The 12,994-nt window shown below is 44.1% G+C and overlaps 1 protein-coding gene across 1 annotated transcript in view; it reads right to left on the bottom strand.

Moving 5' to 3' along the window:
• Positions 1–12,994, bottom strand: part of LMBR1 (limb development membrane protein 1) — a 133,602-nt gene that overhangs the window by 86,250 nt on the left and 34,358 nt on the right. The window contains exons 3-4 of the mRNA XM_066584983.1: positions 11,489–11,528; positions 8,910–9,049 (exon numbers count right to left, since the gene is read on the bottom strand). Of these exons, the coding sequence (XP_066441080.1) occupies positions 8,910–9,049; positions 11,489–11,528 (180 nt within the window). The remainder of the gene's footprint in view (positions 1–8,909; positions 9,050–11,488; positions 11,529–12,994) is intronic.

Raw genomic sequence — 12,994 nt, forward strand, 5'->3', positions numbered from 1 at the left:
TTGCAAATCTGACACGTGTCACTTTAGCATGGAAAAAGACCAGAAAGGTTTTGCATATCCAAGCGATTCTGACATTGTTTTTTCGCCACATGTTGTACTTCATTTAGGTGGAAAAAAAAGACCGATAGAATTTGTGTTTATTTATTAAAAGCGCCAAAATTGGGAAAATTTTGAAAAAATCGTCATTTTTTCACATTTCCAACTGCAATATCTCAAATATGTGCAAACATAATATAGAAATTTTTGCTAAGATTTATATTTCCATCCGTTTACTTTATTTTGGGCGCACATTGGAAAAACTTTCGTTTTTTTTTAACCATTTAGGAGACGTACAAATGTAACATAACTTTTCAGCATTTTGAGGAACACTTTGTTTTCCTACACCAATCCAAGATTGGAAAGGCTCATAGGAGTCAAAATGATAGATACCCCCACAAGTGACCCCATTTTAAAAACTACACCCTTTAACGTATTCATTGAGGGGTGTCATGAGTATTTTAACCCCACAGTTTTTTTTTCAGGAGTCAATGCAATTTAGAAGAGAAAAACAAAAATTTCATATTTTTGCAAATATGTCATTTTGAAAGACAGGACTTTTTTCTATAGTACACATGAAAATTAGGATTTGCACCCCAGAATGGATACCCCTGTTTGTCCCGTGCTCAGAAACATACCCATTGTGGCCCTAATCTTACGTTTGGATGCACAATGGGGCCCAAAATGAAAGGAGCAATCGGTGGCTTTCGGAACAGAAATTTTGCTTGAAGGAGATTTAGGCCCCATTGCCCACTTGTAGAGCCATTGAGTGACCAAAACTATGGAGAACCCCCACAAGTGACCCCATTTTGAAAAGTAGACCCCTTAACGAATTTATCTAGGGGTATAATGACTTTTTTGACTTCACAGTTTTTGAATGAATCTAAGCCAAGCCGAAGGAAAAAAATTACAATTTTCATTTTTTTGGTAATTCTGTCATTTTAAAAGCAGTTTTTTTGTACAGCACATATATGAATGAAGACTTGCACCCCAAAATGGATATCCCTGTTTCTCCCGTGCTCAGAAACATACCCATTGTGGCCCTAATCATATGTCTGGATGCACAATGGGGCCCAAAATGAAAGGAGCAATCGGTGGCTTTCGGAACAGAAATTTTGCTTGAAGGAGATTTAGTCCCCATTGCCCACTTGTAGAGCCCTTGAGTGACCAAAACGATGGAGAACGCCCACAAGTGACCCCATTTTGAAAAGTAGACCCCTTAACGAATTTATCTAGGGGTAGGATGACTTTTTTGACTTCACAGTTTTTGAATGAATCTAAGCCAAGCCGAAGGAAAAAAAATACGATTTTCATTTTTTGGTAATTCTGTCATTTCAAAAGCAGTTTTTTTTGTACCACACATATATGAATGAAGACTTGCACCCCAAAATGGATACCCCTGTTTGTCCTGTGCACAGAAACATACCCATTGTGGCCCTAGTATTACGTCTATATGCACAATGGGGCCCAAAATGAAAGGAGCAACCGGTGGCTTTCGGAACAGAAATTTTGCTTGAAGGAGATTTAGGCCCTATTGCCCACTTGTAGAGCCATTGAGTGACCAAAACGATGGAGAACCCCCACAAGTGACCCCATTTTGAAAAGTAGACCCCCTAACGAATTTATCTAGGGGTAGGATGACTTTTTTGACTTCACAGTTTTTGAATGAATCTAAGCCAAGCAGAAGGAAAAAATTACGATTTTCATTTTTTTGGCAATTGTGTCAATTTAAAAACTGTTTTTTTTGGAAAGTGTACATAGGAATGAAGACTTTCGCCCCAAAATGGATACCCCCATTTGTCCCGTGTTCAGAAACATACCCATTGTGGCCCTAATCTACTTAAAGGAAACATAGCTAGGCCTATAATGGAAGGAGCACCCGTTGGATTTCAGGGTACAACGGAATAAATTCCAGTCCCCATTGCCCACATGTAGAGCCATTGAGCGTCCAAAACGATAGAGAACCCCCCCCCACAAATGACCCATTTTAAAAACTAGACCCCTTAACAAATTCATCTAGGGGTGTACTGCATATTTTGACCCCAAAGTATTTGAATGAATCTAAGCAAAGCAAAAGGAAAAAATTACGATTTTCATTTGTTTGGCAATTTTGTCAATTTAAAAACTGTTTTTTTCGTACAGTGTACATAGGAATGAAGACGTTCACCCCAAAATGGATACCCCTGTTTGTCCCCTGTTCAGAAACATACCCATTGTGGCCCTAATCTACTTACAGGACACATGGCTAGGCCCATAATGGAGGGAATGCCCGCTGGATTTCAGGGCAGAACTGAATAAATTCAAGGCCCCATTGCCCACTTATACAGAAAAAAAATTGACTTCCTAAAAATAATCCCCCCCATCCCCCACCATCCCCATTTTTTGGCATTCCCTAAATATTAGATAAAGGTAATATAAATGCGTTTTATGTCCGAAGACAGGGGTAATTACGGAGGCTGGTTGGGCTGGGCACATGGGGCAAGAAAACCGGGTATCCCCCCCCCTCCTCTCATGTATTTTGGGGGGTATTTCGTAACCTCAGCAGCGGGGATGGGCTGTAGAAAGTGGCGCTGTGAGGCTTTTGTAATCTTGCTGCGGTGCAGCGGTCTCACAGAGAAGGCGCTCAACAAGCTGCTCCTGGAACTGCAGGAAGGCGAGCGTTCCCGGGGCTTCTTGTAAATTGCGTATTACAGGTAGCGGTCTGAATAACGCCGGGCTCACGTAGCCGTAGGCGGAATCTGCTTGCGGAGGCCCGCAGCGGATCCCAGCTGTGAGCCCGGCTGTGACCCTGCGTACGGTTGCGTAATGTACTGCGCTTAACAGCCTACTCACACAGGCGGTTTTTTGTTTGCATTTCCCGCGCCGTCGCTTAGAGATGACTCGGGTACCCGCAGCCCGTACACAAGGTGTTTGCATATGGGGTGCGAGTATATCCGCGGTCATAGAGCACAATGGGCTCTAGGTCGCAGATATTCGTGGTAAAATATAGCATGCTGTGTTCTGTTTCTGCGAGTGGATTATGTAATTCCGACCCGCTAATTGGGGGGAATTGTGTAATCCAATGCATGCGATTGATCCGTGGATTACCGCTGATCAAGCGCATGCAGAACCTGAAATTCCTCTCCGGTCACGCGTGACCGGCCTAATGTTAGTTCGCTACTTTATCACGTGACCGGGGACCGCTCAGCGAGGCCACCGGTCACTGCTCCAAGCACTCAGCAACCATTGGTCACTGGGAGCAAGGAGATTTAAAATTTCCTGGGCTCCCCGCCTCCTGCGAATGTGTCCGGCATTTTGCCGGCGGGTGCATGCGCAGCAGCCGGAAGGGTCCATGGAGGATAATCGCATCTGGATTCAAATGCGGAAGCCTCCGAGAAGATGTTTCATCTCCCCCCACCGATCGCATCGGTGGGGGGAAATGAAACTGTCACTTTTTAAAGAACTTTTACGTGATCGCCATTATGCATTGGATAACGGTGATCACGTGACCAGTAACCGCATACCGTGGCTCCCCGTGACATCTCCAGGCTCTTGGCTACCTTTTGTAGCCAGCAGCAGGGAGATTTTATATTTCTTGGGCAATCTTTCACTTTTGCGCATGCGTCCGCCATCATGCTGACGGGCGCATGCGCCGAAGCTGGGGTAACATCCGCGGATCAACATCCCACCAGGGAACAAATCCGGGACCTTGGGTACGTAATTTCATCCCCCCTTACGGATACGATCCATAAGGGGAGATGAAACTTTAACTTTTTAAACTTTTTTTTACTTTTAACTTTTTTTTTTTTACTTTTTAACTTTATATGATCACCGTTATCTGATGGATAACGGTGATCATATGACTGGAAACCGCATACAGCGGTCCCCAGTCATATCTCCCTGCACTCGGCTATCTGTGACAGCCGGGTGCAGGGAGATTTTGAATTTGCCGGGCTCGCCGGCTTCTGCGCATGCGCGCCGCATCGGCACATCGCAGAAGCCAGCGGGGGGTCCAGACACCGCCCGGAGGACATCGGCGGACCTGAGGTGAGTATTTTCACCTCCCCTCATGGATCCGATCCATGAGGGGAGGTGAAACTTTTCTTTTTTTACACTTTTTTAAACTTTTTTGCGATCGCCGCTATCCATTGGATAACGGCGATCGCGGTACCGGGGACCGCTCACCGCAGTCCCCGCTGACATCTCCTGCCTCCCGGCTACCTACAGGAGCCGGGAGCCAGGAGATTTTAAGTGTCCCGCGCCGCCGGGCCTTCTGCGCATGCGGCTGACGTAATGCCGCCAGGCGCGCATGCGCAGAAGTACGGCTACGGCGCCCGGAGCATCGGGACAGCTGGGACTCGTGCGACGGACATCGGTGAGTAATTTCAGCTGCTCCGATGGATCCGATCCATCACAGCAGCTGAATCTTTAACTTTTATTGCACTTTTATTTACTTTTTTGCGATCGGCGCTATCCATTGCATAGCGCCGATCGCAATGCCGGGGTGGGCTCCGAACAGCCCGGGATGACAGCTCCATGCTGTCAGCTACCTGCGGACACCGACAGCATGGAGCTGTCACGTCCACAGCCCGAGGGGCACTATTCTCTGCAGGAAGCATGTTTTTACGTCCTCAGAGAATAAGGCCCACTTCGGGAGGACGTAAAAACACTATGGGCTGGTCGTTAAGGGGTTAAACTTAGAGTTGCCGCTGGATCGCGGGGTTCTCGTCCGCTTCTCGCTCAGCGCTTCACCTCCTATGTGAAGCGGGAAGCAGGGAGCATTTACACAGGACAAGAAGCCAGTGATCCAACAAGGTTTTTTAAGCTGACTAAAAAGTCAGTTTTACAAACAGCGAACGACAAATGAGCGATTTTTTTCGCAATCACACTGAACGATTATCGCTTAAATCCGTCTTTTTGATGACTTTTGAGCGATAATCTTCACGTGTAATTGGGCCTTACGACATCATGTAAGCCTTTTCTGAACTCATTAGCTGTTACTGCTGTGACCGACTCCTGAAGCGGTTTACTTCACAGATCTATATAGTGAAGAAGCTTAATGCCAATGTGAATATAGCCCAAGATAAAAAAATCTTTGTGAACGCTGTTGCCCATGTTCTTATTGACACTATAACACAGATTATTGATCTTTGCTGACAGGCAACTTTGTTCATTTGTATGTAGCATGATGAGGCCCGCAAAGATCATTCATGGACTTGTATCGCCATCTAGTGGCTACTGTTGAAATAATCTAACTCCAAAATTTGAGAATAGATTAAAAAAAAAAAGTTCCTTTAAGGTTTATTGTAACCCAGTTCGAGACTGAGTGCTGTTCGGTTCCGTCCAAAGACAGTAGTTCTGCCCAGGAATTCCCTTTTCGTGCTTCCCGAAACGCAGTAAGAAACCAGAACCCCTGGCGCAGTTGTGAAACCACACAACTAGCTTTATTAATTGTGATACTCATATGGTATATTGTGTCAATTGGGGTGGACAGGTTGTACTTTTTGATGGCATAATTTTTGGGTATATGTAATGTATTGAATGCATACCTTTTTTTTTTTTTACTACACAAAAGACTAAAAAGTTTAAATCACCCTCCTTTTGCCATATCTATAATAAAAAAATAAAAAAACTAAAATCATAAAACGAAAAATACATACTTGGTATCACCCCATCCGTAAAAGTCTGATCTATCAAAGTAGTGCATTATTTACCCCCACGCGGTGAACGAAGTCCGAAAAAAAAATAAAACCGCCAGAAATGCACTTTGTCACCCTGTCTCCCAGGGAAAAAAAATGCAATAACTAGCAGTCAAAAAGTTGTATGCATTCCGAATTAGTACTAAAGTAAACTACAGTACATCCCGCAAAAAATGAGCCCTTGCTTAAAGGGGTTGTCCCGCGCCGAAACGGGCTTTTTTTTTTTTTTTCAATAGCCCCCCCCCGTTCGGCGCGAGACAAACCCGATGCATGTGTTTAAAAAAAAACAAAAAAAACGGATAGTACTTACCCGAATCCCCGCGCTCCGGTGACTTCTTACTTACCTTGCGAAGATGGCCGCCGGGATCTTCACCCTCGGTGGACCGCAGGTCTTCTGTGCGGTCCATTGCCGATTACAGCCTCCTGATTGGCTGGAATCGGCACACGTGACAGGGCGGAGCTACGAGGAGCCGCTCTCCGGCACGAGCGGCCCCATTCAGAAGAAAGAAGACTGGACTGCGCAAGCGCGTCTAATCGGGCGATTAGACGCTGAAAATTAGACGGCACCATGGAGACGGGGACGCCAGCAACGGAGCAGGTAAGTGAATAACTTCTGTATGGCTCATAATTAATGCACAATGTACATTACAAAGTGCATTAATATGGCTATACAGAAGTGTATACCCCAACTTTGTTTCGCGGGACAACCCCTTTAACTATGTCAATAGAAAAATAAAAAAGTTATTGCACGCAGAAGATGCAGCAGAAAATGATTTAAAAAATTTAATGTCTGAAAAAAGAAAAAAAAAAAAAGTATTACAGCAAAAAAAAAAACAAAAAAAAAACAAAAAACACACACATTACAAGTTTAGTATCGTAGTAATCATACTGACCCATAGAATAGTTATCATGTCATTTTTGTTGCAGTTTGTGTGCCATAGAAGCAAGACGCACTGAAAGATGGCGGAATGTCGTTTTTTCATTTTACTCCACTAAGAATTTTGTAAACGTTTTTTTAGCACATTATATGGTACTTTAAACAGCACCATTGAAAAATGCAACTCGTTCCGCAAAAAACAAGCCTTCATGCAGCGAAGTCCATGGATAAATAAAGGAGTTAAGATTTTTTTAAACCGGGGGAGAAAAAAAAAAATAAAGAGAAGGGGGGGGGGGGGAGGGGGGAAATGGGGGCCGCGTCATTAAAGGGTTAAAAAACGTACTAACTTCCTCCTCTGGGTCATTACAACGCAGGGATACCACATATGTAATTTAGTTTTTTTTATTTTTTTTACAAAGTAAATGGAGAAAAGCGTTTTCATTTTTATCTTTTTAATAAAAAAAAAAAAAAAAGAGAAAAAAGTTAATTTTAAAAATTTTTGGTCCCTTTAAGGGACTTCCACAGAGACCCATCAGGACCCCCTGATCACATTCTGGGGGTCCAATGGTGACAGCCCTTTACATGCTGCAGTCGCATAGACCCATAGAATAAAGTTATCATGTCATTTTTGTTGCAGTTTGTGTGCCATAGATGCAAGACGTAGTGCCTGGTAGTAAGAGGTAGTGTAAGAGGTAGTGCCTGGCTATCTTCTGACAGCCAAGCACCAGCTCTCCTTGCTATAGAGACCATCAGCTGGCTTCTAACAAGCCGATGGTCTCCATGGCAACCTGTAAACAAAGCAGTGCAAGACTTTGAAAAAAAGAAGCAGGGAGATATTACCGATCTGCCGGCAATCTTCCGCTTCTATTTTCAAAGTCCTGAACTGTTCTATGAGGGACTGTGCAAGCACACCTTATGGCATTATGTTCTGCAGCTCCCATAGTGAAACATAGCCCGTAAACCTTCCGGGCTATATCGCTATGGGCAGTGGAGCTAGTCCTGGAAAATCTCCGGCCGTGCCACTCAAGGGGTTAAAGGATTCACAACTTCAAAACGAAAAACAAAAGCTGGCATGCACCATGGGTCTGCATACATACAGAGGTTTTCTCCACTAGATTTGCTTTTAGGAGAGAATCTCACTGTACACAAGAAGCCTAACAGAGCCTTTAAATTAGAACATATAGCTGCCTTGCACAGCTGCACAATTTATATATATAGGGCCGCAAGTGTAATAAATATAATAAGCTAACAAACGTATTCCATCAGTGCAGCGAGTCAAGATTCACAGGGCTTTGGTTATGAATAGTTGATTGACAGGGATCCATCGCTCAAGATCCTCGGCAAACAGCTGTGGCCGTCCGTTTGTGTGGACAGAGCCAGAAGCAGACAGCTCTGTATACTTAGCAGCGGACCAGGTTGGCAATACAGGCACAGCTCCCATTAAAACCAATGCAACACCAACCTGAGCAGCTGCACTGTGCACAGAGCTGTCTGCTTCCGGCTACATCCACACTGATAGAGGGCCTGATCAGAACTAATTGACAGGGATCCTAAGTGGTGGACCCCTGCCCATCCATGGATTGTTCTGACTGCCATTATGGAGTCGCGAAGAAATTCTTTTCTCCAAATGGCCTAAATTGGCTTTTGCCTCATTGGGTTTTTTTTGCCTACCTTTGGATCAACAAGGGAGGTTGAACTAAATGTACATTGTCTTCTTTCAGCTTAACATACTATGTAACTATTCATGACCCATCCTGGGGATAGGTCATCAGTAGTTAAAAGGAAACCCATCACCTCTTATAAGCAACATATACTAAGTTATAGTGTTTGTAAGATAGATCCGACTGAGTCTGGCAGTGTATTTTTATATATATATATAATATATATATATATATATATATATATATATATATATATATATATATATATACATACATATACATACATATATATATATATACACACACATACTTACTCGGCCCCCCTGTTCCCATACTGTTACCCCCAAAACTTGGCATTTCATCTATCAACATGACACTTAATTCAGTCTGTGCACGCACTCCCATAGAGAGAACCGTGCCGTGTGCATCAACAGACTGAATGAAGAGTAATGCTGACAGATGGAGCGCCAAGTTCCTTGTGTGACAGTACAGGAACAGGGAGCCCAGCAAGTACAAAAAGTACACCCCTCTACTCACTACTCTATAAGCACCATACCTTAGTTTAGAGGTGACAGATTCCCTTTAAAGTTTCCAAAAAAGCCATTAGGGGTTTTAAAAAAAAAAAAAAAAAAAGTGAATTTACTGTCTGCTACTGACCATGTATAAGAGAGCCATTCAGCCACTGGATATAGTAGTTTTTAGGGAACGATAAAAGGATCTCATTGCTGATGATTGAGAAGGGAAGTAGCAAAACAGCGCCAGCTGAAACCGCTAGTGTGAACGTACTCAGGAACAATCTAGGAGTGAAACATAAAGAGAGGTTATAATGTAATCTTTATAGTGACTAGAAACATACTTTTTATGACGTACGATGATGCTGAAACAGCTCCAACCCAGGTGTGTCTAATTGAACTGTTCCTCTCAAGTTCAGATATGCCTCCAGTGCAGATGTGGCATAAGGCCCTAAGTTAAAAAGCGCAGCATGCCGCACTATTTCAGGTGGAAAACAACTGGCCAGCATGCTTGGAAGCCCAATGGACCCAGTTATAGTAATGGGGTTAACCAGGCGCCGTTCAAATCTGACAGTTCTGCTATGAAGGAGTCAAACACCAAAAACAGAAAAGAGCAGGTGTGTATGAGGCCTTCGACATCTACAACAACTAATATTCAACTACAATACAATTAGTCACCTAATAGAAAACAGAGGTTGACAAAAATAAAAAATAAAAAATCTCCATGGCCTTACTCTACTAGATATGGTTCTTTCTGCATCTTTTGCCTACAAACTCTAATAGAAAAGGCAGACACCAGCCGAAATTATGCTGTGCTGAAAAAACTGCAGCATGTGGGTAATAACCGCTTATACACCAGTTTCAGGCTCAGTTCACATTAGTGTCATGGCTTCAGTTTATAACCAAGCCTTCACAGCTATGCAAAACCAATTCTAATTTATACAGGCAAAGTCTGATGCATAAATGTGACCCAAATACGCTCGATCACCCGCCTAAAAGGTCATTTTACAATGAGCAAGTCGCTCTGGGAGATGAGCACCAGTCAACAAGATCAGCACTTGCCTACCAGGCCTTTACACAGGGCAGATTCAGACTATTCCTTAAATTTGATAGTTTAGCCCCACAGACCCATCAATGATTGGTTGCACATCTTCCTGTTTACACGGTGAGATGTACAGCACGTGTTTTTATGCTCCATTAACGAGACGACCAGCAAATCAACGAGCATTTGTTTGTTTGTTGGCTGACTCCTTGCACTTTTACCCAGCCCAAAGACTGGGCAAAAGAGCATTCGGTCAACCATTTTTGTTTGAATAAAGTCTAAAGGGCCTTTTTATGTGGGCTAATCAGACAGCAGTATTTTTTTATATCTGTGGGGAAAAAAATGAACAAAAGAAAAAAAATAAAAAATTGCTGCATATCCTTTTCGTTTATCATATTTTCACAATGTGCATGGTCGCCGCAGACTAGACAGCGCACGGATGACTCTCCGTATGCCGTCCAATATGCGTCTGTCACGTCCGAGATTCTCAAGCACAACTTACATACGGCCATCTGAATTTGGCCTAAAGGCTCCTGCCCAAGGATGGAGATTTGCTGCGGAATCCACAGATCCACAGCAAATAGCACCCATAGCATGCTATCGGAAATCAATTCTTCCTGCACACTTGTGGTTTCCACATGCGGAATCCGGCCCTGCAGTGTGCAGGGGGCCCAAGACAGATTTGTTGCAGAAATTTCAGCAACTGAAAATCAGTTCAATCCATTGTTCTGCTAATAATCTTAGACCAAATTTCTCATAATCCCTCTCCAAGAGTTTTCCCAAGCTGCACCAGTTCCCTAGAATGCGCTACCCCAAACAAATCAGGTTAACCATCAATATCCACTTTTAAGCAAGCCCTAAAAACATAACTCTTTAGGAAAAGCCTATCCCATCTCCCAATCTAACTCTTTTCCGGTTACAGCACTTCTACATTCCTCCTCAGGTTGTAAGCTCTTATGTCACCCCTATTTCCTCATAGATTGTATGCTTCTGCGATCAGGACTCTCACCCCTATTTCCACATAGTTGTGAGGGGCCTGCTTACACAAGCTATTAATCTATTTCCTCAAATAGTGAGCTTTTGTGTTCCCCTATTTCCTCAGATTGTAAGGCCCCTTGTGTCACCCCCATTTCCTCAGATTGTAAGCCCCCAGTGTCACCCCCATTTCCTCAGACTGTTAACTCTTGCAATCATGGCCATCTCCCCTACTATTAGTATAATACTGTATATAATGTCTTATTTTGTCTGTTCAGGTTTTATACAGTGCCAAGGGTACTTACTGGTCCTCAGCTCCAGCAATCCAGCGCTGTACTGAAGTCAGGTGACCACTGCCTGCCAATTTGAAGCTGCAGCCTCACCAGCTCATACCCTGGTCACCATGATGCCAGGAGTTCAGAGCGGTGATGCTACGGCCTCTGATTAGCAGGCAGCAGTCACCCGACTTCTGCTGGCAACAGAGATGGGGAGAATTTCGGGGCTGCAGTGCTGATCACTACAGGGGGCTGAGGACCCTTTGTTTTCAGTCACTTCGATCTAATTTTAAAAATTGTTTTTTTTGTTTCTGTAACAAGCAGATGGATTTCGGCAAGGCTCAATTTTTAGCAACCAATCTGCCACATTTGAATACACATTATGAACACTCCAAAACTCTTTGGTTTTAATAGGAAAAGAAATGTACGTACGAAACTCGATTGACAGTGACATCTTCATCTTCTTGTTCATCTGCAAGATAAAGTTACTTTTAGTCCTACTAGTATGTTGTGAAAACTACATGAAAAATAAAGGGTCTATTTAGAGGCAAATCTTTGGTGAGATTAAAAAAAAAATTCTAACTTGACTGATGAAAATATGACACTTGCTGTTACCAGGTTTAACCCTTCTAAACCGATTACACGATAGCAAAGAGTTATTCATGAGTAATACTAGCATGCATCTATTAGGCCTGTATACCTCCAGAAAATTTTGTATTAAAAAAAAAAAAAATCTCCCACAGCACATGCCAGTCAAGGATTAACACTCCGGTGGGCACAGCCCAACTGTGCCTACCGCCAACAGTTTTCTTTGAGAACCAGCCCCCTGCCTATGACTGACATGAATGACGTCTCTACATTATTCACAAGCAGGAGAAGAAGCTGATGTTGTGGATGTCAAAGTGGCACTGCGGCATGCACAAAGGAGCAAAACAAGTCTGCCCATTACAGGGTATAACAAAACAGCACGTGTGTCAGTGCCACTCTGACTTCTGGGACATCGACTTCTTACCCCATTTGTGGATGACATAGTGACATCATCCATGTCAATTAGAGGCAGGGGGAGTGCTGACAGTGAGGTCTTCAAGAAACAGGCACGGTCTCATCAATGCTTCTGGACACAGTAGATGCAATACCAACCTGGGCCACTGCACAGTGTACGGTGCTGCCTCTTTTAATCTCCATACACCAGCCCAATAGACAGCCGATCGACTGGGTTCCCGGGTGGCAGACCCCTGTTCAATTACCATCAAGCTATCCTGAGGATAGGTAATCAATAGTTCAAGGGTGGATCCCCACCCCTAATCCCCTTTAAAGGGGTTGTCCCGCGAAAGCAAGTGGGGTTATACACTTCTGTATGGCCATATTAATGCACTTTGCAATGTACATTGTGAATTAATTATGAGCCATACAGAAGTTATTCACTTACCTGTTCCGTTGCTAGCGTCCTCGTCTCCATGGTGCCGTCTAATTTTCAGCGTCTAATCACCGGATTAGACGCGCTTGCGCAGTCCGGTCTTCTCCCTTCCGAATGGGGCCGCTCGTGTCGGAGAGCTGCTCCTTGTAGCTCCGCCCCGTCACGTGTGCCGATTCCAGCCAATCAGGAGGCTGGAATCGGCAATGGAGCGCACAGAGCCCACGGTGCACCATGGGAAAAGACCCGCGGTGCATCGTGGGTGAAGATCCCGGCGGCCATCTTACTAAGGTAAGTAAGAAGTCACCGGAGCGCGGGGATTCGGATAAGTACTGGACGGTTTGTTTTTTTTACCCCTGCATCGGGTTTGTCTCGCGCCGAACGGGGGGCTATTGAAAAAAAAAAAAACCCGTTTCGGCGCGGGACAACCCCTTTAAGGCCCAATGTCCACGGGTGGACCTAAATTGCAGAATCCGTGCGGGGCAACTGCGCGGGTGAGCCGCAGTTTAAGCCACCCATAGAGA

This window comes from Eleutherodactylus coqui, chromosome 12 (genome assembly GCF_035609145.1).
Source record: "Eleutherodactylus coqui strain aEleCoq1 chromosome 12, aEleCoq1.hap1, whole genome shotgun sequence".
Taxonomy (NCBI): Eukaryota; Metazoa; Chordata; class Amphibia; order Anura; family Eleutherodactylidae; genus Eleutherodactylus; species Eleutherodactylus coqui.